Source organism: Podarcis tiliguerta (genome assembly GCF_965153285.1).
Source record: "Podarcis tiliguerta genome assembly, chromosome: 2".
NCBI lineage: Eukaryota > Metazoa > Chordata > Lepidosauria > Squamata > Lacertidae > Podarcis > Podarcis tiliguerta.
Window position 1 is genome coordinate 56,896,415 of NC_139535.1, and position 25,381 is coordinate 56,921,795.

General features: G+C 41.5%; 2 protein-coding genes across 4 annotated transcripts in view; both read left to right on the forward strand.

The window, feature by feature from the left end:
• The window catches only part of LOC310669425 (serine protease inhibitor Kazal-type 5-like), a 28,784-nt gene extending 18,701 nt beyond the window's left edge, over window positions 1-10,083 (forward strand). The window contains exons 10-18 of one of the 3 annotated variants that reach the window (XM_083423351.1): window positions 753-840; window positions 1,818-1,847; window positions 2,885-2,914; window positions 5,056-5,183; window positions 6,472-6,532; window positions 7,061-7,182; window positions 7,698-7,746; window positions 8,033-8,084; window positions 9,784-10,083. In XM_083423351.1, coding sequence (XP_083279477.1) covers window positions 753-840; window positions 1,818-1,847; window positions 2,885-2,914; window positions 5,056-5,183; window positions 6,472-6,532; window positions 7,061-7,182; window positions 7,698-7,746; window positions 8,033-8,038 — 514 coding nt within the window. In that variant the 3' untranslated portion in view covers window positions 8,039-8,084; window positions 9,784-10,083. The remainder of the gene's footprint in view (window positions 1-752; window positions 841-1,817; window positions 1,848-2,884; window positions 2,915-5,055; window positions 5,184-6,471; window positions 6,533-7,060; window positions 7,183-7,697; window positions 7,747-8,032; window positions 8,085-9,783) is intronic. The other 2 variants (XM_083423353.1, XM_083423352.1) reach the window with 2 other exon arrangements.
• Window positions 10,084-18,561: 8,478 nt separating this feature from the next.
• LOC310669758 (trypsin inhibitor ClTI-1-like) lies at window positions 18,562-24,887 on the forward strand. The gene is made up of 5 exons (XM_083424173.1): window positions 18,562-18,678; window positions 19,970-19,995; window positions 22,813-22,946; window positions 23,628-23,676; window positions 23,967-24,887. The coding sequence occupies exons 1-5, from the start codon at window positions 18,624-18,626 to the stop codon at window positions 23,970-23,972; spliced, it is 270 nt and encodes an 89-aa protein (XP_083280299.1). The 5' UTR covers window positions 18,562-18,623; the 3' UTR covers window positions 23,973-24,887.
• The last annotated feature ends 494 nt before the right edge of the window (window positions 24,888-25,381 follow it).

The window sequence follows — 25,381 nt, forward strand, 5'->3', positions numbered from 1 at the left end:
AGTAACCTTGCAGCAAGAAAGAATTGTTGGATCAAAGAAAACGACATGTCATCCATGCTCTTAGCAGGATCAGATCCCACAGGAGAGAAGGGCAAGGAAGACCAAGTAATTCAGGCAGCAAGTAATATTTGGCATTCTGAAAAATATGTAGCAGGTGCTGGATGGGATTGTGCAAGAATATCCCCCCAATCAGATCTAACAGAAATTCCAGATGTCTGTTCGTAGGATTGATTCCAAGGAGCTAGCAATGGAAGGAGACATTTGAGGTTAATGCAAACAGACTGGAATATCTGGGGCGGAAAAGGTGTAGAAAGTGAGATTGAGAAGGGAAGTGAGATTAGGCATATCACAAATGTCACAGTGGCATTATATAAACCTATGATGTATTCACAATTGGAAGTAACAGCTATAGTCTGGTTATACTGTCAGAATGGATATTGCATAGTGGAAATGGTATAGAAAGAGTAAGTAAAATGGTAAAGAGTAAAACATGTCAACAAAGGCTTCAAAAGAAATTGAGGCTTTTTAGTTCAGAAAAGGATAAGAGAAATTATTTTCCGTCTCTCAGAATAGTAGATCTTTCAGTTACACTGATCGGCTGACAGTTCTACACAAACAAAAGGAAGCACTTTGCTTCTTCCTGTGACGCCTAGTAATTAAGTTGTTGAATTTGTTGCCACCGGATGTTGTGACGGCTACTGACACTTATATTTTTTTAAGGGATAGAAAAACTTATGTGACTTTTCTTCTAGGACAGGACAGTCATCATACTACAATGAAAATTGTAGGAAAGGGCCCTTCCGCAATAGGCAGAAGAAAATTGCTGTTGGGGACAAGAAGGTAAAAATCACCTCCTAATACAGTTCATTATTGGTTACATTATTTATTAGATTTATATACCACCTTTTCACTGAGGAGCCCAAGGCAGTTTATATGGTTCTGCCCCTTCTCAATGTAGCCCCACAACAACCCCATGAAGAATCTTAGGCTAAGAGATAATGACTGGCCAAAGTCATCCAATGAGCTTCAAAGATGAGAGGGGATTTGATCCCTGGCCTCCTTGGTCCTAGTCCAATCCTCTAACCACTACTCCACAACAACAGAATAAATCCTTGTCACAAAGCAGTAGTGGCTATGTGGGTACTCCAGTAGGGACAGAAGGATATGGTCCCATGCTTGTACTGTTGCTAAATAAAAATGGTCTATGTGCCCAAGAACTAAATAAGCTGTGAGGAGTGGTTCTGCATTTATTGCATCGCTCACAACCCGGCTGTGGTACTACTCCATGCTCTGGTAAATTCCAGACTGGATTATTGCAATGCATTCTACGTGGAGCTGCCCTTGAAGATGGCTTGGGCACTTCAATTGGTCCAAAATGCAGTTGCCAGATTTCTGACTGCCTTCCATCTAGAACTCATATAACCCCTGTTTTAAAACAGCAACAATGGTTACCAGTTCATTTCTAGGCCCAATTCAAGGTGCTCGTGCTAATGTTTAAAGCTCTAAATGACTTTGGCCCCAAATATCCGAAATGCTGCCTCCTTCCCTACACCTAAGCAAAGAGGCCCTCTTGAGAGCTCCACCTACTTCAGAAGTTTGGGGTGGTGGTGATGGCCTGGGAGAGGGTATTCTCTGTACAGCCCATAAGTTGTAGAATTCCCTCCCCACAGAGGTGTTTCTCTCTTCATCACTATATATTTTTCAGTGAATGTTGCAGATGCACGTCTATACCCAGGTCTTTGAAAACTTATATATATTTTAGAACCCACTAAAATTTGTTTTAAATTGTTTTTAATGCTGTACTTTATTTTCTGCAGCCCACGCCAGGACCTTCAGGTGAAGGGCAGGTAATAAATATAATAAATGTTGTTGATGATGATGATATGTGAACTTCAGTGTTTGCATATATTTGTGTATTTATACATCACATTTCTAATGTTTCAATTCATATATATATATATATATATATATATATATATATATATATTCTGGTGTCCTGTGTCTTTATTTATTCCATCTGTGGGAGGGGGCGGGAATAGCCACACAAAGCCACTCCCGACATCCGGGGGGGGGTTGCGGGCTCACGCCCTATTCACACCCTCGCGGGGCTGGCTGCAGCCCCGCGGGACCTAGGGAATCCCGGGGTCATTAGTATTCATCATTCTCCGCGCCAGCCAATCAGCTGGCAGCGGGGGCGGGACTTGTAAGGGGCATTTAAGGTCAGGGCAGCCCATGCTCGCCCCTTTCTTTTCTTTCAGCAGTTGCGGTTTCCCACCGTCCCGCTCTTTAGGTTCTCATCTGGACTTTGCTATGGGCTTCGGCTGGTCGCCGCAAGGGGCCTGGTAGGAGTTTTTCCATTTGGCTAATTGGCTATATTTTGGAAGCCACTTGGTTTTTTCGCCTACCTCGTAGCAAAACGTCACAACACCTTGGTTTTGGCAGTTAGGCATTGGCAGGGTATTATTATGCAAATGAGATGGGGGGGGGAGGAACGCCATCACCTCCTCCAAATGATGAAGGGTAGTTCATTAAAGGACTCCGGGGGGCGTCGCCTCATCCGAAACCTATGGAGGCCAGGGCCTAAAGCGCGCTCCCGAGCGGTAACCCCTCGGGGAGCGCCTAGGGATGTGCATCTCGGGGGCTCCCCCTGTTGGTGCTTAACCCTTCCCGGTTATAGCGGTTAGTCTGATAGGGCCAATGCCTAAAGCCAATACTGCTCTTACCTGTAATCAATAAAGTTGTGGCCATTTTTCGCTCATTAACCTAAATTCTGGCGTCCTGTGTCTTTATTTATTCCATCTGTGGGAGGGGGCGGGAATAGCCACGCAACCCACTAAAATTTATTTTTAAATTATTTTTAATGCTGTACTTTATTTTTCTGCAGCCCACCCCAGGACCTACAGGTGAAGGGAAGGTAATAAATATAAGGATGCTGCTGCTGATGATGATATGTGAACATCAGTGTTTGTATATATTTGTGTATTTATACATCACACTTCTAATGTTTCAATTCCCACAGTGGCTTGGAATTTAAAGCCAGCTGATTCAGTACGAAGCCAGTGCTCCTGGGTTTTTGACTGTCTGCAGGGAAAACATCAGAAGCCGCAGATTCTCCCATTATAGCAATATAATTCTGAGAAGTTGCAAGTCCTAAAATCATTTCTGTTCTCCTTAAAAAACAAACAAATGCTAATCTCTACTGAATCTGGAAATTCCAGTGTTTTCTGAGCTCAAGCCAGAAGACTCTAAAGTCCCTTTGAATTCTTTGTAGAAAGGATACACATAAACGTATATTTCTCCTTGCATCGTGCTATATGCAAATAACTATATGAGTTTCTTTCTTGTACAGTATATGTAGAAAGACCAAACTCATGTTTGCTCTGCTTGTCGGTTCATAATAATAAAAATCCTTCCAGTAGCACCTTAGAGACCAACTAAGTTTGTTATTGGTATGAGCTTTTGTGTGCATGCACACTTCTTCAGATTCTTCATGCACACGAAAACTCATACCACTAACAAGCTTAGTTGGTCTCTAAGGTGGGACGTGGGTGGTGCTGTGGGTTAAACCACAGAGCCTAGGACTTGCCAATCAGAAGGTTGGCGGTTCGAATCCCCGCGACGGGGTGAGCTCCCGTTGCTTGGTCCCAGCTCCTGCCCACCTAGCAGTTCGAAAGCACATCAAAGTGCAAGTAGATAAATAGGTACCGCTCTGGTGGGAAGGTAAACAGCATTTCCGTGCGCTGCTCTGGTTCGCCAGAAGCGGCTTAGTCATGCTGGCCACATGACCCGGAAGCTATACGCCGGCTCCCTCGGCCAATAAAGCAAGATGAGCGCCGCAACCACAGAGTCAGTCACGACTGGACCTAATGGTCAGGGGTCCCTTTACCTTTAAGGTGCTACTGGAAGGAATTTTTAAATTTTTGTTTCAACTACGGCAAACCAACACGGCTACCTACCTGTCTGTTCATAATTACTCACATACCTTCAGGCCTGCACATATAAACACACCTCCATAAATATCAGGAAAGTATGTTAATTTGTTGGAATGAGACATTGCCCTCTAGTGACTGGAAACAAACAAAACAGTTACATCAGCTACTGTTTAATAAATCCCTTGTTACAAGAAAGGGCTCCTGCGGCTGTTCCTAAATATATGGTTGTGTAGATGAAAAGAACAGATGGATGAGCCTTTCATGTGGTATGCTCACATATGTATACACTCACAGTGATCAACCCAGGTATTGTTTTTATTATTACTATGTAGTAGATGAACAGGAAGGGTGATCTCTTATAACAGAACTGATCCTTAATTCTGACAAACTGACTGGGGAATGCACAGGGTGCTCTTGGATGAGGTGGCAGGTAGATGCGTTGATTCTCCTGCCTTGGCCAAGGAACCTGTCAATAATAATAATAATAATAATAATAATAATAATAATAATAATTTATTATTTATACTCCAGCAATCTGGCTGGGTTTCCCAACAGAATATTAAAATTATGATAAAACATCAAACATTAAAAACTTCCCTAAATAGGGTTGCCTTCAGATGTTCTAGAATGCCTTGCATGTGTCCTTTTATTGAGCAGTTCTTAGCTAGCTGGCACTACACATCAGATCAGTTCCAGCTTTTTCTTTTCTTTTCTGCTGTTTGTACAGTGCAGGACTTATATTCAGTTTCTTTCTCTATTGTTCGTCATACCCATCCTTTTGGGGGTGATGGTGTGGAGGGATGATCTGAGCAAAGGCTATCAAAGAGGTCCCAAAAATTATTGAGAAGAAATTTGACCATGAAACACCTCACTATAAGAGCTGTGAGCCGATGGAACAATTGTTGTTGTTGTTGTTGTTGTTGTTGTTTGTACCCCGCCCATCTGACTGGGTTACCCCAGCCACTCTGAGCGGCTTCCAACATATATAAAGACATAATGAAACATTAAACATTAAAAGCCTCCCTATATGTATTTTGTCAGTCCTAAAACATTTATGATTAAGTAAGTTACCTTATACTGTAGCATGTTATCTAATTTACTTATATCTATTTTCTCCTTCCAGCTGGACTGTGATCAAATTCTAGCCGCTATAAAGAAGGAAGGGACTTCGTGCAATACTCTGTGGTCTCCTGTTTGTGGCACTGATGAGAAAACATATAGCAATAAATGTTTCCTGTGTTCCGCAATTGTGTGAGTATTAGCAGTTGCTCTGGGGGCATTGCAAATGCATTCTGACTTCACTGTGGGATCCTAATTGTGTTTACTTCATTGCAAACTACCCAACATCTTGGTGATTTTCCAATGACATACACAGAGATCAACAAGATCCCAATTAAAGGAATGACAGATAATTCAGGATAATGGCAATGCTTATATGGATGCCATCTTTGTCATCATTCATTGGAAACTCTAGCCGTGTTTAATGATCACCTAGCCAAGAATTAAGATAGGATTTAATTCATAATGGGATGAGTGAAGGAGGGTGTGTGTGAAAGAAAGGGAGAGAATTCCTCATAATCCTAAGACATCTTGAAAGACCTGTCTTCAAAAAACAGTGAGGCCAAACTGTGACAGCAGGTATGAAAAGCAACTGCCTCGTATTCTGCATTAATTGATCAGCATCTCATCATAAAAAGCATATATATCAGTAATCAGGTTCCCCAAGTGTGTCCAAAGCTGTTGTGTATAGATTCTGCTTCCTCCACAAGAGCTGGTTCACACAACCATTGTGAGGTGCACGTTGGTGGACATTTAAAAAGTCCACGCATTCAGCTTTGACATCCTGAACTTATCACACAACAGTCAGGATTCAGCTTTTGGAACGTGATTTGTGTGTGTGTGATTTTTAAAACATTGCAGTCTAGCCCAAAATTGAAACCTGCACTTAATAGCAATTGCTTGAGTGACTTGCCCTAGTCTGAGAATAACTGTGTTTAGGGATTTCAGGCACCTTTCCTATGAGTGTTGTGCCCTTGATAGTCATGCGAAAAGATCCTCAAGCAGTTCTCTCAATACTTGGAAGCAGCATATTAATTAGGTAGCATGACACACTGAGTGATGCTGAGGATTGTTCTGCTTTTTTTGCTGATTTTAATGTTGTTCAATTATTGCTTGCATGCGACTAGAGGAACAACTGGAAACAACACACAATAAATACAATATAGCACTTAATGCAACATAAAGCAGGGTGGGTGCAGTTGGGGGAGGGGCTTGGGGTGGTCAGGTTTGGCACAAGCAGTCAGCCAGGCTGGGCCGTTGTTAATGCTTCTATCTTCAACTCATATATATCCTAAATCAACAGAGTATTGCCCTGCTTTGGAATGCCTTGGCTAAGCCATCATCTGATTCCTCTCCCTTCTGTCTATATGTTGTCTCATATCTGTTCTGCACATAGTCTACCATAACTTGATCATAGGGTTAACTCACTTTAGGGGAGTGATAGGGGAGCACCATATAACATTTATTCTACTATTTCTAGGAAAGCTGAAGATACCCTTGCGCTAAAGAACGAAGGTGAATGTCAGGCTGGTCATATAAAGGTGAGACTCTGAATAATTTGAGGGCAGGGCTAGCATTAAATGATCTGTTGAGTCAAATGGAACTACTAAAGCAGGGATGTCCAACAGGTTGGTTGTTATCTACTGGTCGATTGCGGGGCATCCCTGGTCAATCCTGGTCGATTGCCTCCCCCCCAAAAAAGCTCAACAATTTTGGTCAATACAATGGGTAGATCACTGCCAGGGTTTTTTAAGTGGGAGTAGATCGCAGTCTCTTGGAAGTTGGACATCCCAGTACTAAAGGAATGGTATCTGACTAAGTGATTCTCAGAGTAAGTCCATTGAAATCAATGGAGTTAAGTTAGTCAAGACTAACTGGGTCTGTTCTGAGCATGAATTTGTCAGATGCCACCTTAGGTTTCCAGATATGCCAAATATCAGTTTATCATTGTCTCTTCCAAACTTTAACAAAGTATAAGGTTAATCAGCCATGACGACCGGGAGGTGATGACTGAGTATAGTTGTCTTCTCCAAGTGTCCATTCTAGTATTTTTGCTGCTGTTTTGTTAGGCTGACTGCAGCCAATACCCCCAAACCAGAGGGAAAGTCCTTTGCAAGAGGAGAAGCCAGGAGGTGTGTGGAACAGATGGCGAGACGTACGGCAGTGAGTGCATGCTCTGTGACAGAATCCTGTGAGTAAACCAAGCCTGCCTTGCCCATAATAACACTGAAAGGCATACAACTTTTTCATTAATTAAACCAAAATGCATATTCCCACCAGGGGTTCTCATGCACTGAAGTGGCCGGCAGCGAAGGATCCTCTTAACTCGGCACACACATTCATAGTGGAACCATTCCATCTTTACTTTCAACAGAATTGTGGGGATTACAATAAACTCAAAGTGGGCTATTTTAATCAGAACTGTTGCATTTTCCAGGTGCTTCTTACGGTATCCTGATTCATAAAAGATGTTTCTGCACAATGCTTAAAAAGAAGCTAAGAGAACCATCAGAACAGATTTAATGGCAATGTTTGTACTGAGACAGAAAACAGTACCTTTGCAGCAGATCATATTCTGAATTCTTTTTAGCATCACATCTAATCTGTGAAATGTTCTGTGACCTTACTATGAAGGCCTTTCCACCAGCGAAGTTATTAGGACTGTATGTGTGTTCACACTAATCTATTCTCTCTCCTTTTTTTTAGGAAAACAAAATCTGAAATTGGTATAAAAAATATCGGACCATGCCCTAAGGTTTGTTCTGCTCTTACTATATATAGATTGACAATGGACACCAGAAGTTTATAATAACTCTTCATCATCCCATTATTGTAGCCAGAAAACTGAAGGGGGCGAAAGAGGTTAGCAATTGTGTAAAATGTGAACTGGTCCTCTCAGCACTGGGTCAGTTTCTGTCCTACGCCTTCCACTCTTTTGTCAGGACTCTTGCTTTGACACACACACCCCAGTTGATGTCATTTTGACGCACATGGGCCTTCAGATGTGTAACACCACCCTCTCACTATGACTCTCTTCCCAGATATAAAGGCATTCAGGTTGCCAGAAAGCTTTAGGAAGAAAGCGTGACAAAGGTAAGAAGAAGAAGAAGCCAAAGTCACATGGCTGTAATAAGGGAGATGAGGGCTATTACAACAACCAAACGCTGCAGAAAAACCTGTTGCAATTTTATGGTGACTCGCAGTCTAAGGAAGGAACCAGATGCACACCCAGTATATGCCTGTCTCTAAACCCACAGTTGCTCAAATAATGGGAATGTAGAGTAAGGGATGCGGGTGGTGCTGTGGTTTAAACCACTGAGCCTCTTGGGCTTGCCAATCGGAAGGTCGGCGGTTCAAATCCCTGCGACAGGGTGAACTCCCGTTGCTCGGTCCCAGCTCCTGCCAACGTAGCAGTTCTAAAGCACGTCAAAAAGTGCAAGTAGATAAATAGCTACCACTGCGGCGGGAAGGTAAATGGCATTTTGGTGCGCTGCCCTGGTTTCACTGGAAATGGCTTAGTCATGCTTGCCACATGACCTGGAAAACTGTCTGCAGACAAACATCGGCTCCCTCAGCCAGTAAAGCGAGATGAGCACTGCAACCCCAGAGTCGTTCACAACTGGACTTAACTGTCAGGGGTCCTTTACCTTTACCTTTAAGCCTCAGTCAATAATCATTTCAGATACTTCCAGGACCAAATTCACAGAGTCAGAAAACCCAAGAACTCTGTTCAACATACAAGAATTTAGGAACTTATGAGGGGGCTCCTTTTTCCACATACAGAAATGATGACCACTTTGGAAATAACTGTGGCAGTTCCATGAGTCTCCCAGAGAATATCCCTTTCTCTGCGGTCAATATTAGAAATTTCTGTGTACTGATAACTGAAAATTTGCCATTTTATTGACTTTCAGATATCAAATTGATCCACCTCATCCAAGCCTTGCGTTTTTGGTGTGTGTGTTTTTAGAGCCCCTAGGTTGTCATAGTATTAAATATATGTTCCTTTTGCCCCAAAGAATTTAGGGATGTGGATTACTTTTATTTTTTACAAATTATTTTTAATTATTTTTAAAACAAAATTTCGCTGAGAACAATTGTGAACTGCCAATATACTTTGCAGGAATAAATTACTATTAGAAAATAATGCTGTGTAAAGTTCAAAGATCATTGGCATGTTTCAACAGGCAATGTTCAGCCTCTTGAAATTGTGAAACCTTTGCAAGCCAGTCTGCTGCACAAAGCAAGCAACAGATAGCATAGATTTCATATCAAAGTGATTTTCCCAGTGCTTTTTTCTGGGGGTACACAGGGGTACCCCTAAACATTTTGTGAATCTTTGTACTTTTGTCCATTTACTGTATTTATTTTTCCCGATTTGAACTATAAAATGGTGATTTTCTTGAGTCAAAATGAGAGTACCCCTAAACATTTTTTTTAAGCACTGAATTTACCTAAGTACATACCTAGTATAGTTTGTTATCCTAATACAGTGGTACCCCGGGTTAAGTATTTAATTCATTCTGGAGGTCCGTACTTAACCTGAAACTGTTCTTAACCTGAAGCACCACTTTAGCTAATTGGGCCTCCTGCTGCTGCTGCGCCGCCGGAGCACGATTTTTGTTCTCATCCTGAAGCACTATTTCTGGGTTAGTGGAGTCTGTAACCTGAAGCGTATGTAACCTGAACTGTATGTAACCCGAAGTACCACTGTAGTAAACTTCATAACGTTTTATTTACAGAGATTTTGTCCTCTCAGAACCTCAGACTAAATTCATTCTGTTTTCCCCAGAGCAAGTGATGGAAGAATTGGCATTCAGAATCAAGGAAACTGCTGCATTCCCAAGTGTTGCAAAGCCTGCCTTCATACTATATTCAAGGAGCTATCCCATGTCTATAGTACATGGGCAACAACTCTGCACTACTCTGCATGGGGACAGGGTAACAGACCTTGATGACCCAGTCATCAGACGGACTCTTCCATTTGCTTCCTTATTGAGTTTCATTCTTCCAACTTCCATGGACGCTCCAGAACATTTTCTCACCTCCACCAATCTCATTGAATTTCTTCAATAAACAAAACCTAAGAAGATCTCTGCCAATCATTCCCTTTGGCCATGTTTAAGAATATATTGAATGTTAAGAACATTTTTTTGTCCTATATTTTCTCAGTAGGAACAACGGGTAAGTTAGTTGATTGACAGTAGATTGACTTCTTAACCTTGATTTGATTCAAATTTTAGTGTGCTTAAACCCAGTGAGGGTTTTACTTAACAAATAAAGAGATGTCCAGATCACTTAATAGCATCATTTAGCACACTAAAACCTTGAGTGGCCATATCTAATTATCAGGCATGATACCACTTACAGATGCAGTATACTTTGTGACTTGAGTAAGTCATGCCCTTCTCCATTTTTGTTTTCTTTACCCATAGCAAAAATCCAGACTTACCCACCCCACAAGGTTATTGTGAGGTCTAAGTGGGTACATTTATTCATATATGACTTCTGCCAAGTCATAAGTGTTAGTTGCAAAACACTTAACATTTGCAGGCATCTGACTTTGTATGGTATGCTCATGCCATTTTCTGTGGCCTCCTCAACCAAGCTCCAGGTGGGCATAGGATGGCTCCCTAAGTTGGCAATGTGGTTGCAAACCCTAATATAAACAGTACAATTCCACTTAACACTCTATTTTGTTTATCAGAATCAGCATCAGTAAACAATGGGCAAGCTCATAGGGTTGAAAAGAAGGCAGGGGAGAGAGAGAGAGGAAGAGGTGGATGCCTCATTGATGGTGTAGTCCTATACACACTTATCTAGGAGTAAGTCCCACAGACATCAATGAGACTAACTTCTGAGGAGATGTGCAGAATTGCAGTGTAAGTGTTGCAGTGTAAGTGGTGTTGTGTTGCTCTTTTGAGGACATCACAACATTCCAAAATTATGCTGACACCAGCATTGGTTAGGCGTACAACGATGCTGTATTAAGCTATTGAGTATGTGTGTGGTTGAGTGGGGAACTGAGGGCAATTTACCTATGTCTTTTTCTGGGCATTTTGGCTAGAGCCTGCTGTATTGTAATCACCTTTTATAGCAATATTGCTATAAAATATTTCTCTAGTCCATTTACCTTTCATGTCAACCACATCATTGTAAATCACTCTGTTAACTGTCACAGCTATGTATTTTTCCCCCAGCTGAGATGTTGGGCTGGTAGTTGGAACAAGTCTTTGGTATTCAAATTTGGCTTCTGGGTAGGTCTGGTAAAATGGCGTGTAATACTTTTTGTCCAGTCATTTATGCGCATGTAGCCATTGACACTATGGCAGCCTTTGCCAACCTGGTGCCCTCAAGATCCTGGATGCATCTGACAGGACTTGTACAGTAGTCCAAAACATCTGCAAAGGCTGCTCTATAGTCATTAGACTAACATACAGCTTATGGTTTATTCGTCATTATTATTCTCCATTCCCCTCTAGCTCTAGCTCTGTAATCTCAATATTATATGTAGATATTTTCTTCCAAAATATGTGTATGTAAAATAATATTTGTTTTTTGATGTTTATAGAGCTAGACTTTTTAAAATAATAGTAATAATATTTACCACTGTAATATAAAAACACTGGTATATTTTAGGTAGAAAAACGAGTCCTTGCTTGGTCCTTAAAAGACCCAAGGCACAAGCCCATGACACAAACATGTGTAAAATGTGCATAAACTCATTTCTATATGTAGATGCAAATTTCAGCTGACTCTCAGAGGGAGAGCTCCTTTAAAAGTAACTCCTTAAAAAAAAAAAGAGATAAAATAGAGCAGGATAGCCAAAACCCAGGTCTGAGGCCCCAACTCTCTAACAATGGCAGGTTGATCACTATTAACAGCTTTAGTGCATTTTTGGATCTAGATTTCAAAAAACATAGGAGGCAGGAAATAATCCCCCCTCCCCCGTTTTGCTCCCTTTAGCTTTTCTTTTTTTATCCTTTTGGTCCCTGCTCCAGCTTTGTCAACCACATTAGTAGAAACCTCCACGGAGGTGGAGAAGGGGTGTTAGAGAGGAGGGAAGATACATCACTCATGCCATCGGATAAGCAAAATTGACTGGCAAGCAGGAGTTACTGCAGTTCAGAATACTGGGCAGTTGTATCTCTTCTTGCCTCCACAGTCTAAGACTCCATTTAAAGACTTGTATGGAACATTGCATCTAACACACTCCTGGTATTTTCAAGACTGTACAGTTCAGTTTCTGAGCTGGATATGTTGGGAAATTGTGGCGAAAGCCATGAGATTTAGGCATGCTGTTGTTTAATTTATGGCGGTGCCTCAAAGCAAATATTCCCTTAGTTCATACTGAATCGGGGTGTGTGTGTGTGTGATATGAAGTTATATTGGCAGAACATTGTGATTTAATTTTCTTTTAACTGTGATGGGGACTGTAAATAATCCCTCTTGTGACAGCCTTCTTTGTATATTTTGGCAGAGATCTTGTGCATCTATATTTCTCAGCTGAATTTTATAAATGTGATGAACGTGGCTGCTGGTCTCCAGCTAAGGCACTGGCAGTCAAAGTAGTGCTCTAAGTAGTTTTCTTATCTTATTGGTGTATGTGTTCAAATACTTTTAAGTGTTCTTGTTCAGATGCTTATTGAAGTTGTGTATTGTGTCATTAACTGTTCAATTGCTTTAAGTGCATGGATACCAAGTATCCATGAAGACATAGTATGCTGCCTTAAAATTATATATGAAGAGTCAGGATATAAATGTAGGAAATAAACCCCAAACCTAAAAATAGATAAAACTGTTACTGAGTGGAAAGAAGATATGAAAGTATCATAATGGAGGAACACTATTACAAATCATTTATTTTAGAAGACTTTGCACAGCTCAGGTTTGTTACTGACATACACTAAGATAAATTAAGGGGGGAAGGAAGTCATGTTTTCCCTCTTGGTTAACATACTCATTAATGTAACCAGAAGATCTATATTTAGACTCTATATTTGCCTAGGTCTAGGGAATGAGGAGAAATATGGTTTTGTTTGCATTTTAATGAGAAACAACCCAATTCCCATTCTCGAACTAAAAGGCAGCTATCCTTTGAAATTCTCACTTCTCCAAACTTTGTGACACAGCTCTCCAACCAAAAAAACGGGCATGAACATGCATATATTCATGAAAAATGTACATGAAAATAAATATCTTCATAAACAGAATGAAGTGCTTGCAAAGATACGTATATTAGTCAAAACTTTAAAATAAAGTAGGTGCAAATCTCACAAAAGTGTTGGCAAATCTTCATAAGGATTAATAAATATATAAATTAGTAAATTGCTACAGAAATGTAGAAAGTTGTATGTAAAAAGGAACTGAAATGGAGAGATTCTTCCATTCCCGTTTAGGTCACCACCGGAGACGCTTCAGCTCTGTGGAATCTATAATTGTTATTTATTACTGGGACCCTCATATCCACTAACTGGAGTCAGGTGTAACAGGCATACACATAAAGTGGAAGAATCCTGCACCCAGCAGTTTGTTTTGAGCCCCAGAAATGAACTGCATTCACAGTCCTTTCTGGTTCCTCCCCACACTCTGAGCTTCCTTCACTTCAGCAGTATAGTCTAGGCTGTGAGGGAAGTCCTTTTGTTGCAATTGTTAAAACAACTGGAAGTCAGAAATCCTCCCTGTTGCACTTGGATATCAACTAGAACAGGCATCCCCAAACTCGGCTCTCCAGATGTTTTGGGACAACAACTCCCATCATCCCTAGCTAACAGGACCAGTGGTCAGGGAGGATGGGAATTGTAGTCCCAAAACATATGGAGGGCCGAGTTTGGGGATACCTGAACTAGCATATCAGTAGATCCCAAACTCTCCACATTCCTAGTCCAGATTGGCTGTTGTTTGCATCCAACTGTCTCAAGAGACAATGGAGTGTGCCTCTGGGGCTGAAGTCAAACCACTGTGTTAGCAGCAGCAACATGACCCATGCAGTCCTGTTATAGAAGTCCTGGACTGCATAGACGACAAGACCCTCGGGCTCACTGATGTGGTCCAAAGGAAAGCAGATAAATATGTTTGGCACCAGCTTGGCTGCAGGAGTTGCTGGTTGAGGCATACAAGGCACCATCCAACCATTTTAGGGACTCCACTCCGGATTTGTGTAGGGCATAGTCCTTAGCCCTTTCTTCTCCCAAAGATATCCTGCAAAGGAGCAGAGGTTTAAGATCAAAGTTTTCCTTCTCCTAGATGGACAACCTTCCCAGGTGGACAAGCACCATCTGCCCCTCATTTACCTTTACAGTACATGCAGAGACCTTCTTCTTGGCGGTTGGATCCATCTGCTCAATCCGCTGGAGCCTGTCTTCGCATGCAGGGGAAGCTCCTACCTCACCAAGTGTTTGAGACCCATTGGCTACCTGCACCTGGTTTAGCCAGCCAGTCAAAGCTGTTTCCCAGGGTGTGGCCACTGTTGCATGTTGACAGCTTCTAGGAGCCGCAGGTGAGAGCTAGTTCTCCAAACGAGGTAGTACCCCTCCCCTACACCCCAAGGTTAGGTAACAGACTCATAGATCAGAGATGGAAAGGTGGTAAATTGGGATCTACTGGTTTATCTCCACAGTGGTGGTCATAAATACAACAACTGTGCAATTGCTGCTTCCTAGCTCTGGTTACCAGATCATTTGTTTAAGAAAAAGAAAGAACACGGGGAGCGGGGTCTGAAAGAAGGAAAACCCATCTGTATGCCTACAGTCTCCCAAGCACCTCACCTCCCAAATTTCAGTTATCCCCAGGTCTCTGGAGCCCACTAGATACTGTTTGACTCCAGCTCCCATCAACCTCAGTTAGCATGGGCCGTGGCTTGAGATGATGTGAGTTGTAACACAGCAACATGGGATGTTATTGGCAATGAAGATTACTTCTAAGTGGAGTGTGTTAGATCAGGAATGGGGAACCCGTGGACCTCTAAATGTTGTTGTATTCCTTTTCCCATCAATCTCAGCCATCATGGCCAATGGTAGGAGCTTATGGGATTTGTATCTAGAGGACACCAGGTTGAGGAAGACTGATATAATATGTGTTTATCTGGTTCAGCAGTCTAATTTCCTATTTCATGATCATCAAAGTAAAAGAGCTATGTGTTCCAGTGTTTTGCTCAGGATAACGCCAAATGACCTTTGAAACCAATTCAGAAGATTTATTATAATCTAACCTACAAGCAATCCATTTTCTTTCCTAGTTGAAAGTTCAGAATTTATGACAATAAGAAGTAATGTGGCAGATGCTCATGACATACCCTTGGCAAATATCTAAACCAAATAATTGTTTTACCTTCAAACCACACCATCTGATTTCAGTTCCTCCAGGAGAACCACTTGAAGGAGATCATTGTTATATCTCTTATACCACAACCGTGTTGACCTGAGAACATCAAATAAAGCACTGCTTTTTTTTTTAGCTAAGACTGAACAAATCTGGAGGAAGATGATAACTGATGTCACCAAAGCTTAGAGACTGCCCAGACCAAATGAATCCTTTAGTTCTTTAACTGACAGATGACAGATGTCTGCTTCTGTGCTTGCTTGCTATGCCATGGTCATTCATGGTTTGAATTCATGGCCATAAGGAGGAGCGAGGGAAGATGACAGATCCTTTCTGGAGGACAGGATAGCTAATTGTTTAGTCTGGAGTGGCCAGATCTTCATCTGGATAGACGAACTTGTTTCCTTCAAAATGTGAACTCACCAATGAGCTTCTCTATGATCTGTTATATTTATTTATTTCGTAAAATGTATATATTGCTTGATTGTAGAAAAACCTCAAGGCAGTTTACAAAAAAGGGAAACAATAAAGTGATCACATCTTTTTTTTTTTTTACAAATGTAGTATAAAACATTCAGAAGATTAAAACTGGAGTAAAGTAAACTAAAACAAATTAAAATTCCTACAAACTTTCTAAACATCTGAGTAGGCTTGTCTAACCAGCCACTGTTGGTGTAGGCTTGTCTAACCAGGCACTTCTAGCCACTGAGGCCACCTGAGCGCCCCATGACAGAGCTGGATGCAGAAGCAACACCCAAACTCCAGACCTGCTCCTTCATGGACATGACAATGGACATGACAACTACCGTATTCTTTGCTCCATAAGACACACTTTTATTTTTCCTTAAAAGTAAGGGGAAATGTCTGTGTGTCTTATGGAACGAATGCGTGGTTCCTGGAGCCGAATTACCCAGGAACAAAAAGCAGATCATGCTTTTTTTTTTTTTTTTTTTGAAAGAGGCAAGTGGGTGTTGAAACAAAGCTGCTGATCGTTTGCCGATCGGGGAGAGAGATAAGGGACGCTAGAAATAAAGGAGGCTGCCTGGGGGGGGGGGAGATAAAGACAGAAAACTTGCAAAGGGAAACAGGAAGACTAAAGCAATAAGGAGAGAAATTAGAAGAAAAGGAGGAGCAAAAAGCTGCTCCAGCTAAGGAAAAGACACTAAGGCGAACAAGAGGGAAGGGAGCGTTGAAAGGAAACAGCTGATTGGTGGGATCAGAAGAGAGATAAGGGACGCTAGCGGAGGCTGCCTGGGAGGGGGGAGGTAAAAGCCCATGGATCCTCAGGATTTTTGCATTGGGTCACCCCAAATTCACCATCAGATCACATGTCTGTGGCCACAGCATGAACCACAAAAATCATACATCCACTGTTTTGTTCAGAATATTTTTTTTCTTGTTTTCCTCCTCTAAAAACTAGCTGCGTCTTATGGAGCGAAAAATTCGGTACTTGCCCACAGTGCCTCTGTCTTGCCGAGATTCAAGCTCAGCTTGATTTTATCCATCCATTTCATCACAGTATCCAGAAAATTGCCCAGATTCAGATCTTATGGAGAAGTAGAGCTGAGTGTCATCGGCATACTGGCGGCACCTGGCCCTGAAAATCCTAATGCCCTCTCCCAGTGGATTGATATTAAATAGCACTGGAAATAAGATCCATTCCAGCACCCCATAACAAGGGGTTCAAAAACACTATCAGTGCTACTCTCTGGGACTAAGTCTTGAAGACAAAATTGGAGCCACTGTAATACAGTGTCCCCAATCCAGGAGGATACCATGATCGATGGTATCAATATAATTGGTATCACATTGAAATAAATGATGCTGCTGCATTGGGCAATCCACACCTAATAACACAGTGCCCATTTCTGATTTGCACTGGAGCTCCACTGAAGTTATTTAATTTAACTTAAAAATAAATGCAGAAAACAAGCAGGAGCAAACTTTTTGCACTGCAACATCCCCCTTAGTACGCAGCATGGTCAGTTTGCAGATGCAGCACATATGTACCAATACATGAAGGGTGGGTGGTGTGCAAAGATGGTCACTTCACCTAGCAGGCAGCCAAGTCCAGTGACAGGGGGATTCGGCAGAGGGGCATCAGAGAAGGGCTTCTTTGTAGGACTCCAAGAGCTGCCTGCAGACTGCAATCTTCAAATTACTGAATTCTGAATTTTTAAAAAAGCGTACAAGCATCCTCATTTTAATTAATGTTTCAGAGGTAAAGGTAAAGGTAAAAGGACCCCTGACCATTATGTCCAGTCATGGCCGACTCTGGGGTTGTGGTGCTCATCTCCCTTTACTGGATGAGGGAGCCGGCGTACAGCTTCCGGGTCATGTAGCCAGCATGACTAAGGCGCTTCTGGCAAACCAGAGCAGCATACGGAAACGCCATTTACCTTCCCGCCGGAGCAGTACCTATTTATCTACTTGACTTTGACGTGCTTTTGAACTGCTAGGTGGGCAGGAGCAGGGACCGAGCAACGGGAGCTCACCCCGTTGCGGGGATTCGAACTGCTGACCTTCTGATCGGCAAGTCCTAGGTTCTGTGGTTTAACCCACAGCGCCACCCGCGTCCCTCATTTCAGAGGTAGAGACAGATAAATATGTCCGTTTTGGTTCCCCTCAGCTTCTTCTTTTCCCCACTCTTAAAATCAGTTATCCACATTGCCACATACGTTTCAGAGAAAGTTTGCATGAAAAATCACCAGCATTTTAGTGCGAATCTGTCCTAAAATGCATACTTTTGTATGCCGTTGCCCAAGCTATAATGCATTTTCATGACTGTGATTTTAGATGTGCACTTTACCCTAACATGGATTTTTATACGCATTACTTGGCTGCAGAACTGCCCTGAAAAATCCTGAGAAGGGTGACTTTCAAAAGATGCCTGTTTTTCGGCTCAAATCTTGCTTTACAAAGTGTGGTTTAGGTGTGCTTGCCTTTACATGCAAACTGAATGGAACGTCTCCCTCAACCCTAGTTGGAGGTTTCACTTGATGAATTGCTATTGCCCCCAAAACCTACAGATACCGGAAGCTGCAGTTTGATTAACAAAACCATTGGAGCAGATCAAATGTTTTTTCTGTTTTCATGCCTTTTCATTCTTACTGACAGAGAATTTCAACCTGTGGGTTACTGTCGACCTCAACAAATATTCCCATTTGTTTGCAACAACAAAAGACTGGGAGGGTTGCTTTAGATTAGAATCTGCATTCTGGATCTGCACACACGCCTATAAATACCCAGTTGCCTTACTGGACCTATCTCTTTTACTGGGACTGGGTGTACAGTTGAATAACTGCCTCCACAATGAAGACAGTAGGTGTATTTGTGGTGCTCTCGCTGGCTCTTTCTTTCCTCTCAGGTAAGCACCTTTTGGTAGATCAGAAGTTGCATTTCAGGCCCACACAATGGGTGCAAAAACATCTCTTGTTCATCAACTGAAAAGAGGGAGAGATTGCACATTGTTATGCAATATTCAATGGGATTGCAAGCCAGAAATCACTGGATTGTGTCTACTGGCTCCCTAAAATCTTCTCAAAAGCCTGTGGTTGAGCCTTGGCAATGTAAATCGTGTTAGGAGTGGGGATTATGAAATGGGATGAATACTCCATCTCCCATCAAGAGTTTATAAAATTTGGATGTGCCAATTTCTTTTCACCTGTAGAGAGAAAACTAACTGTGAGGGACATTGATTTTGAGAGAATGGGATTCTTTCCACCTACCTTTCTCTGTTTTCTTTTTTTTGGGGGGGTGTAATAATTTTATTAGTTTTCAGTTACAATCCAATAATAGCCTCATTATAACATTATAATTCAGTATTTGAACTTTCTCTGCCATTACTAATGGTCATCTCCAGAGACGCCTTTTTGATTAAAAAAAGAAGGATGGGAAAATGTTGCAGAAAACTCTGTGCAATGTAAACTTTAGCCCACAAATGTGAGTTTTCGTTCTTTCCTGCTTCATCCTATTTAGCGCTAACAACCCCCCCTATCCTATTATGTGCCGTCTGATGCCCCTTTTGTGTTAGCTAATGGCACCAGAAGCCAATAAAGACATTCTGATTTGGAAGCACTATTTGTCTGTTACTTTGCATCCTTTCCTTTACAACATGAAAACACACTACTGGGCCAGAGAAAAGTGTGATCTGCCTAGGACAATGGTAATACAAAAAACAAACAAAACCAAAGTTACCGGTAGTTTTGCCATTCGCTTTTGCCTTAGGCTGTGATCTCAAATAGAATTAAAGTCCACAGAAGACAGTATAGTATACTCTGCTTAGGATCTTAATACAAAATACTCTGGCAGAAGTGCAGGCATATTCATTCATTCATTCAAAAGCATTAATAACTCACTTAATATTTAAAAAAACTCCAAGCAATTATACAAGCTGCTACAATTCTGCAAAAGTGTAAAACAGATGTGGCAGCGCACGGTGCAGAAATAATTTTCCAGGAAACTTCAGCTACCTTTACAGTGAAATCTTTTCCATATCTACTCAGAAGGAAGTTTGACTGAACTGAGTGGGGCTTATTCTCCTTCATTTATAAGATTACAGACTTGGTAATTAACAACTTGAACTCAGTTTCCTTCAATGACTGCTTTGCTCTTAACTGTGTATTTTTGTGTGTTCATGTGTGATTTTTTTATCTTAGGTGTTGACAGTGACAGTGGAAGTGAGGTGCGTTCCTTTTCCTTTTCCCTTTTATTGTGCTTTACATGTTTTGTGGCAGTTGTATGAATGCCTTGCTCTGTAAACAAATGCTTTCCAGACCAGGGTTCTTTACAAGGCTTATTAACAACCCCCCCCCCCTGCTCCCAGTGCTCCTCCAGTCAGTAGTAGTGGGGGGGGGGGCACAGCAGGAGTTACCCCAGACACAAAATTTGTTAGGGGTGCATCATTTCAACCCTTGGTGCTGCCTCAATACAGCTATGGGCTTCTGTTGTAAACAGCCTCTCCATGTGAGCCAGAAAGTGACCTCTCCAAACAATGACTCTTCTTTTCTTATTATATATCTATAATTTTCTCTAAAAACCTAAACATGCTTGGATGAATTTATTATAGCTAAAATGTGGGAAGAGGTAGGAAAATGAGGGAATATGTCACAGATATTAGCACAGAACAAAGAGCTGCACACACTTTGAAAAAATAATCGTTCATGTCTCTGACACTCATGCTTAGTACAGAGGTTCATTTCACTGTGATATCTTTGTAGAAATTGTGAGTAGACCAAAAACTACCTAATTCACACTTCTCGCAGCCGTAAGTGAACCAAAAACACAGATAACATTAGAAATTCACACTTCCCCCAATTTTGCAATGCAGTTCTGCAACCCAAACTGTGTACAAGAATGCATATTTTTTGGGGGAAATTTGTGCATTAAAATGTATATAGGAGTGGAAATAACATAAAGGTGCATTATATTAAGGAAAGCTGCTTGCAAAAACTGAAGGAAAAAATGGTCTATTGTGAGAAATTTGCATGAAAATGAAAAAAAATATTGTGAGGATAAACCCGTAAATTGATGCAGAAATGTGGATTACTTAATTTAAGATTGGGGGAAAATGAGAGAGAAACTGAAATTAGCAAACTTGTATATGCCTAGTCCTCCTAATTCACAGATGTATAAAATGAGGCAGCTCTCTTCTGTGGTGGCCTCTGTCCTGGACCACCAAGTGTTGTTGTTTAGTCGTTTAGTCGTGTCCGACTCCTCATGACCCCATGGACCAGAGCACGCCAGGCACTTCTGTCTTCCACTGCCGCCCGCAGTTTGGTCAGACTCAAGTTTGTAGCTTCGAAGACACTATCCAACCATCTCGTCCTCTGTCGTCCCCTTCTCCTTGTGCCCTCCATCTTTCCCAACATCAGGGTCTTTTCCAGGGAGTCTTCTCTTCTCATGAGGTGGCCAAAGTATTGGAGCCTCAGCTTCAGGATCTGTCCTTCCAGTGAGCACTCAGGGCTGATTTCCTTCAGAATGGATAGGTTTGATCTTCTTACAGTCCATGGGACTCTCAAGAGTCTCCTCCAGCACCATAATTCAAAAGCATCAATTCTTCGGCGATCAGCCTTCATTATGGTCCAGCTCTCACTTCCATACATCACTACTAGGAAAACCAGTATACGGTATACGGTATATATATATATACGGTATATATATACGGTATACCAGTATACGGTATACAGTATACGGACCTTTGTTGGCAAGGTGATGTCTCTACTTTTTAAGATGCTGTCTAGGTTGGTCATTGCTTTCCTCCCAAGAAGCAGGCGTCTCTTAATTTCGTGGCTGCTGTCACCATCTGCAGTGATCATGGAGCCCAAGAAAGTAAAATCTCTCACTGCCTCCATTTCTTCTCCTTCTATTTGCCAGGAGGTGATGGGACCAGTGGCCATGATCTTCGTTTTTTTGATGTTGAGCTTCAGACCATATTTTGCGCTCTCCTCTTTCACCCTCAATAAAAAGTTTTTTAATTCCTCCTCACTTTCTGCCATCAAGGTTGTGTCATCTGCATATCTGAGGTTGTTGATATTTCTTCCAGCAATCTTAATTCTGGCTAGGGATTCATCCAGCCCAGCCTTTCGCATGATGAATTCTGCATATAAGTTAAATAACCAGGGAGACAATATACAGCCTTGCCGTACTCCTTTCCGAATTTTGAACCAATCAGTTGTTCCATATCCAGTTCTAACTGTAGCTTCTTGTCCCACATAGAGATTTCTCGGGAGACAGATGAGGTGATCAGGCACTCCCATTTCTTTAAGAACTTGCCATAGTTTGCTGTGGTCGACACAGTCAAAGGCTTTTGCATAGTCAATGAAGCAGAAGTAGATGTCTTTCTGGAACTCTCTAGCTTTCTCCATAATCCAGCGCATGTTTGCAATTTGGTCTCTGGTTCCTCTGCCTCTTCTAAATCCAGCTTGCACTTCTGGGAGTTCTCGGTCCACATACTGCTTGAGCCTTCCTTGTAGAATTTTAAGCATAACCTTGCTAGCGTGTGAAATGGACCACCAAGTAGAACCACCTAAAACCAGCCTGCAACAAAGGCACATCAAACTGTTCCATTGAATCATATGCATCTTGCCATGGAAGAGCTAGGCAATATTGCTGAACATCATAGTTATGTATAAATGGAAAGGATCAGATACAACCCTTGTTTTTCCCAGAGGCTCCAGATTTAACAGGGGTCAGCAAACTTTTTCAGCAGGGGGCCAGTCCACTGTCCCTCAGACCTTGTGGGGGGGCTGGACTATATTGGGGGGAGGGGATGAATGAATTCCTATGCCTCACAAATAACCCAGAGATGCATTTTAAATAAAAGGACACATTCTACTCATGTAAAAACATGCTGATTCCTGGACCATCCGCGGGCCGGATTGAGAAAGTGATTGGGCCGCATCCAGTCCCCAGGCCTTAGTTTGCCTACCCATGCTCCAGAAGATGAAAGAATGAAGCTGCTAGGATAAAATGAATGAAATATGAAATATTTCTTTTACAGGTCAATTGTGAAAGATATCTAAAGGTTCCGAGACCTGGTGGTGTAACACTAGCTTGCCCAAGCATCTTTCTCCAAATCTGTGGCACAGATGGCAGAACTTATACCAGTGAATGCAAGATTTGCCAACACAACCTGTAAGTGTAATAGATATATAGAATGCTCATCTTTGGGTAACAAAGAATATGGAGGAGGAATAATAAAATGCAATAAAATTGCCTCCTCCTCTCTTTTTATCCCCTTCTGGACTGCATGGTGGCAGTATGTATACTGGAAGACTTAAGAGGGTTCAGCAGGGTAAAAATGATAGGGTATAGCAGGAGACAACATTGTGAAATCCTAGAGGAAACATTGGAAGCAGATTATTCATGGGTAAACTGAGAAACAACATGATAATGTCTTAGGATCAGAAAATAAATATGGGAAAGGTTCTATTGCGGCCTTAGTTGCCCCAGGGTAGGCAAAAGATTGATTAGGATCTACTGGTGGATCTCTGAGTGACTTGTAATACATCAATAAGGATTTGGAGTCCTGATTGTTTAGCAATAGAACAACACAAATGCTCTTAGACTTCTGGAAGACGAGAAAAGCTTGGGGAGGGAATACTAGGAGTGGATTTCTGTGAAACAGGACTGCTTCCCCCAGGTACACTGTTTTATTCTTGGTTCTCATAGGTGTAGGATGTATTTAAAAAACAAAGTACAACATTACCTCACCCCACCACAGCATTCATATGTAAAGTCTTTTTTTTTACCAGCAGAATGTAAAAAATGGGTTTACTTCTTGAGTTCCACATTCCTTCTCTCTTGTTTTTTCAGAGAGGCTGACGACAATGTTGGCAGGATGCATTATGGGGCTTGCAAGAGGGTAAGCAAAAATGTTTAAAAGATTATGGGTAATTCAAAATAGCTGCTTTATCATGATGGTAGAATTACCATTTTGTGAATTCAAAGAGAAGACTTCTTTTATTTGTACAGAGCAAAGTTTCAGCAAGTGTAATTAATGCACCCCATACTTTCTTCCTTGCATCTTTTGTTATATAAAAAACCCAGTGCAATCCATCTAGATAGCTCTGGTAGAAAAACCTCTCAGCTTTCTCTTCTACCAGTGAAATGAAGAAAGTGACTAATGATGAGCTTTTCTTTCTTTCTTTGTAGAAATAATGAGGAGACTCTTACCTTCCAGCATTTCAAAGAATGTTAAGTGCTGATTGATTATCCAGGAATCATATAATCATATAACAATGAATGGGACCTCCTAGTCTAATCTCCCTGCTACATCTCAGGACCATTCACCACTAGACCCTCACAGATCAACTATGCAAGCACCAATAATGAAAGAAGACTAGAATCCAAGGATTCACGTGTCATCTTACATCTGTATATGGGGGCTTTTCAGACTCTTAACCAACGACAGTCTCCCCAGCTCCCCAAAAAGGTGATTGAAGGTCATTATAATCTCACTAGGGTATAAAAATCTGCTTCCAGAAAAGACCATCAGGAATGTCATGTACACACAGAAAAATGCTTTGTGTACACATGCTGACCTCTTTGGATCCTAGTCAAAGATACTTGTTCAAAATATTGGTTTCCAAATGCTAACTTGTGTACTTTCTAATCATCCAACATTACAATTTGAGTCGTATTTAATGGTGTATTTCCAATGACAGAAGGCTCTTTAACCCAGTAGAGGCTTCCATCAGCAAAACAGGAAATGAATGCCAATTTTTTCAACCTCCCACCTCACCCTGCAACTCCCATCACACACACACTCACACAGTATCTGCTCCAGGAGGTTAGGAGAGGTAGCAAAAAGGCTGCAAGGTGGAGTCTGAATCTAAAAATATCTCCTCCCCTCCCATTCCACAATGTTGGATCAATGAGTCTTCACTCAGCAGAGGAACAGCATTGAATAGGCATCTTTAAATTTTGTTTTGTGTGAACAGTGATCTCAAATTCAGATTTTGCTCCAAGATTTTGCTACTGATCTGCTGACATTTACAGATAACCCACAATATTACCTTAATGATTTTTGACAGTTCTTTACTTTCCCCTATGTTTGCTTGTTCCATAATAAAATTTCTTGAAGCAAATTCAATGGCTGTTTTTCATGAATCTGGTTATATTTCAGAAGTTATTACCCCAGATGGGTCATAACTTCATTTGATTAATTAGGAATTGATTATATTGAGTTTCATGAAGAAAGGTGATTTGTAGCCCCATCAAATCCACAACATGAATTAAGGAAAGGACTCGGGGAAATTATTCAAATAGGACACCTGAAAGCCACTGAAAATGAGGGGTCAGGGAATCATTGGATAGGCTACAGGCTCAGACCCTTTTCACCCCGAAACATATCATATAATCCAATTTTTCCCATGGTGATCACAGTCATTCCATCATTGGCTTCAGCTTTTCTGTTTGCATGCTGAACCTCCCAGTTCTAACCTTTTCAACACATGCAGGCAATATGAAACATTTTAGGCCTTAGTGTGTGTGGCACACATGGACCCTGCCCAAGCTGAACACTGCTTGTTAGCTGTGTGTGCTTGGGCTTCACAATCTGCTTGTTT

Excerpts from the sequence above, each read along its gene's own strand:
- LOC310669758 (XM_083424173.1), top strand. The coding sequence starts at position 18,624 with ATGAAGACAGTAGGTGTATTTGTGGTGCTCTCGCTGGCTCTTTCTTTC. Across the intron at positions 18,679-19,969 it reads GGCTCTTTCTTTCCTCTCAG|GTGTTGACAGTGACAGTGGA; the intron begins GTAAGCACCTTT and ends TTTTTATCTTAG. Across the intron at positions 19,996-22,812 it reads ACAGTGACAGTGGAAGTGAG|GTCAATTGTGAAAGATATCT; the intron begins GTGCGTTCCTTT and ends TTTCTTTTACAG.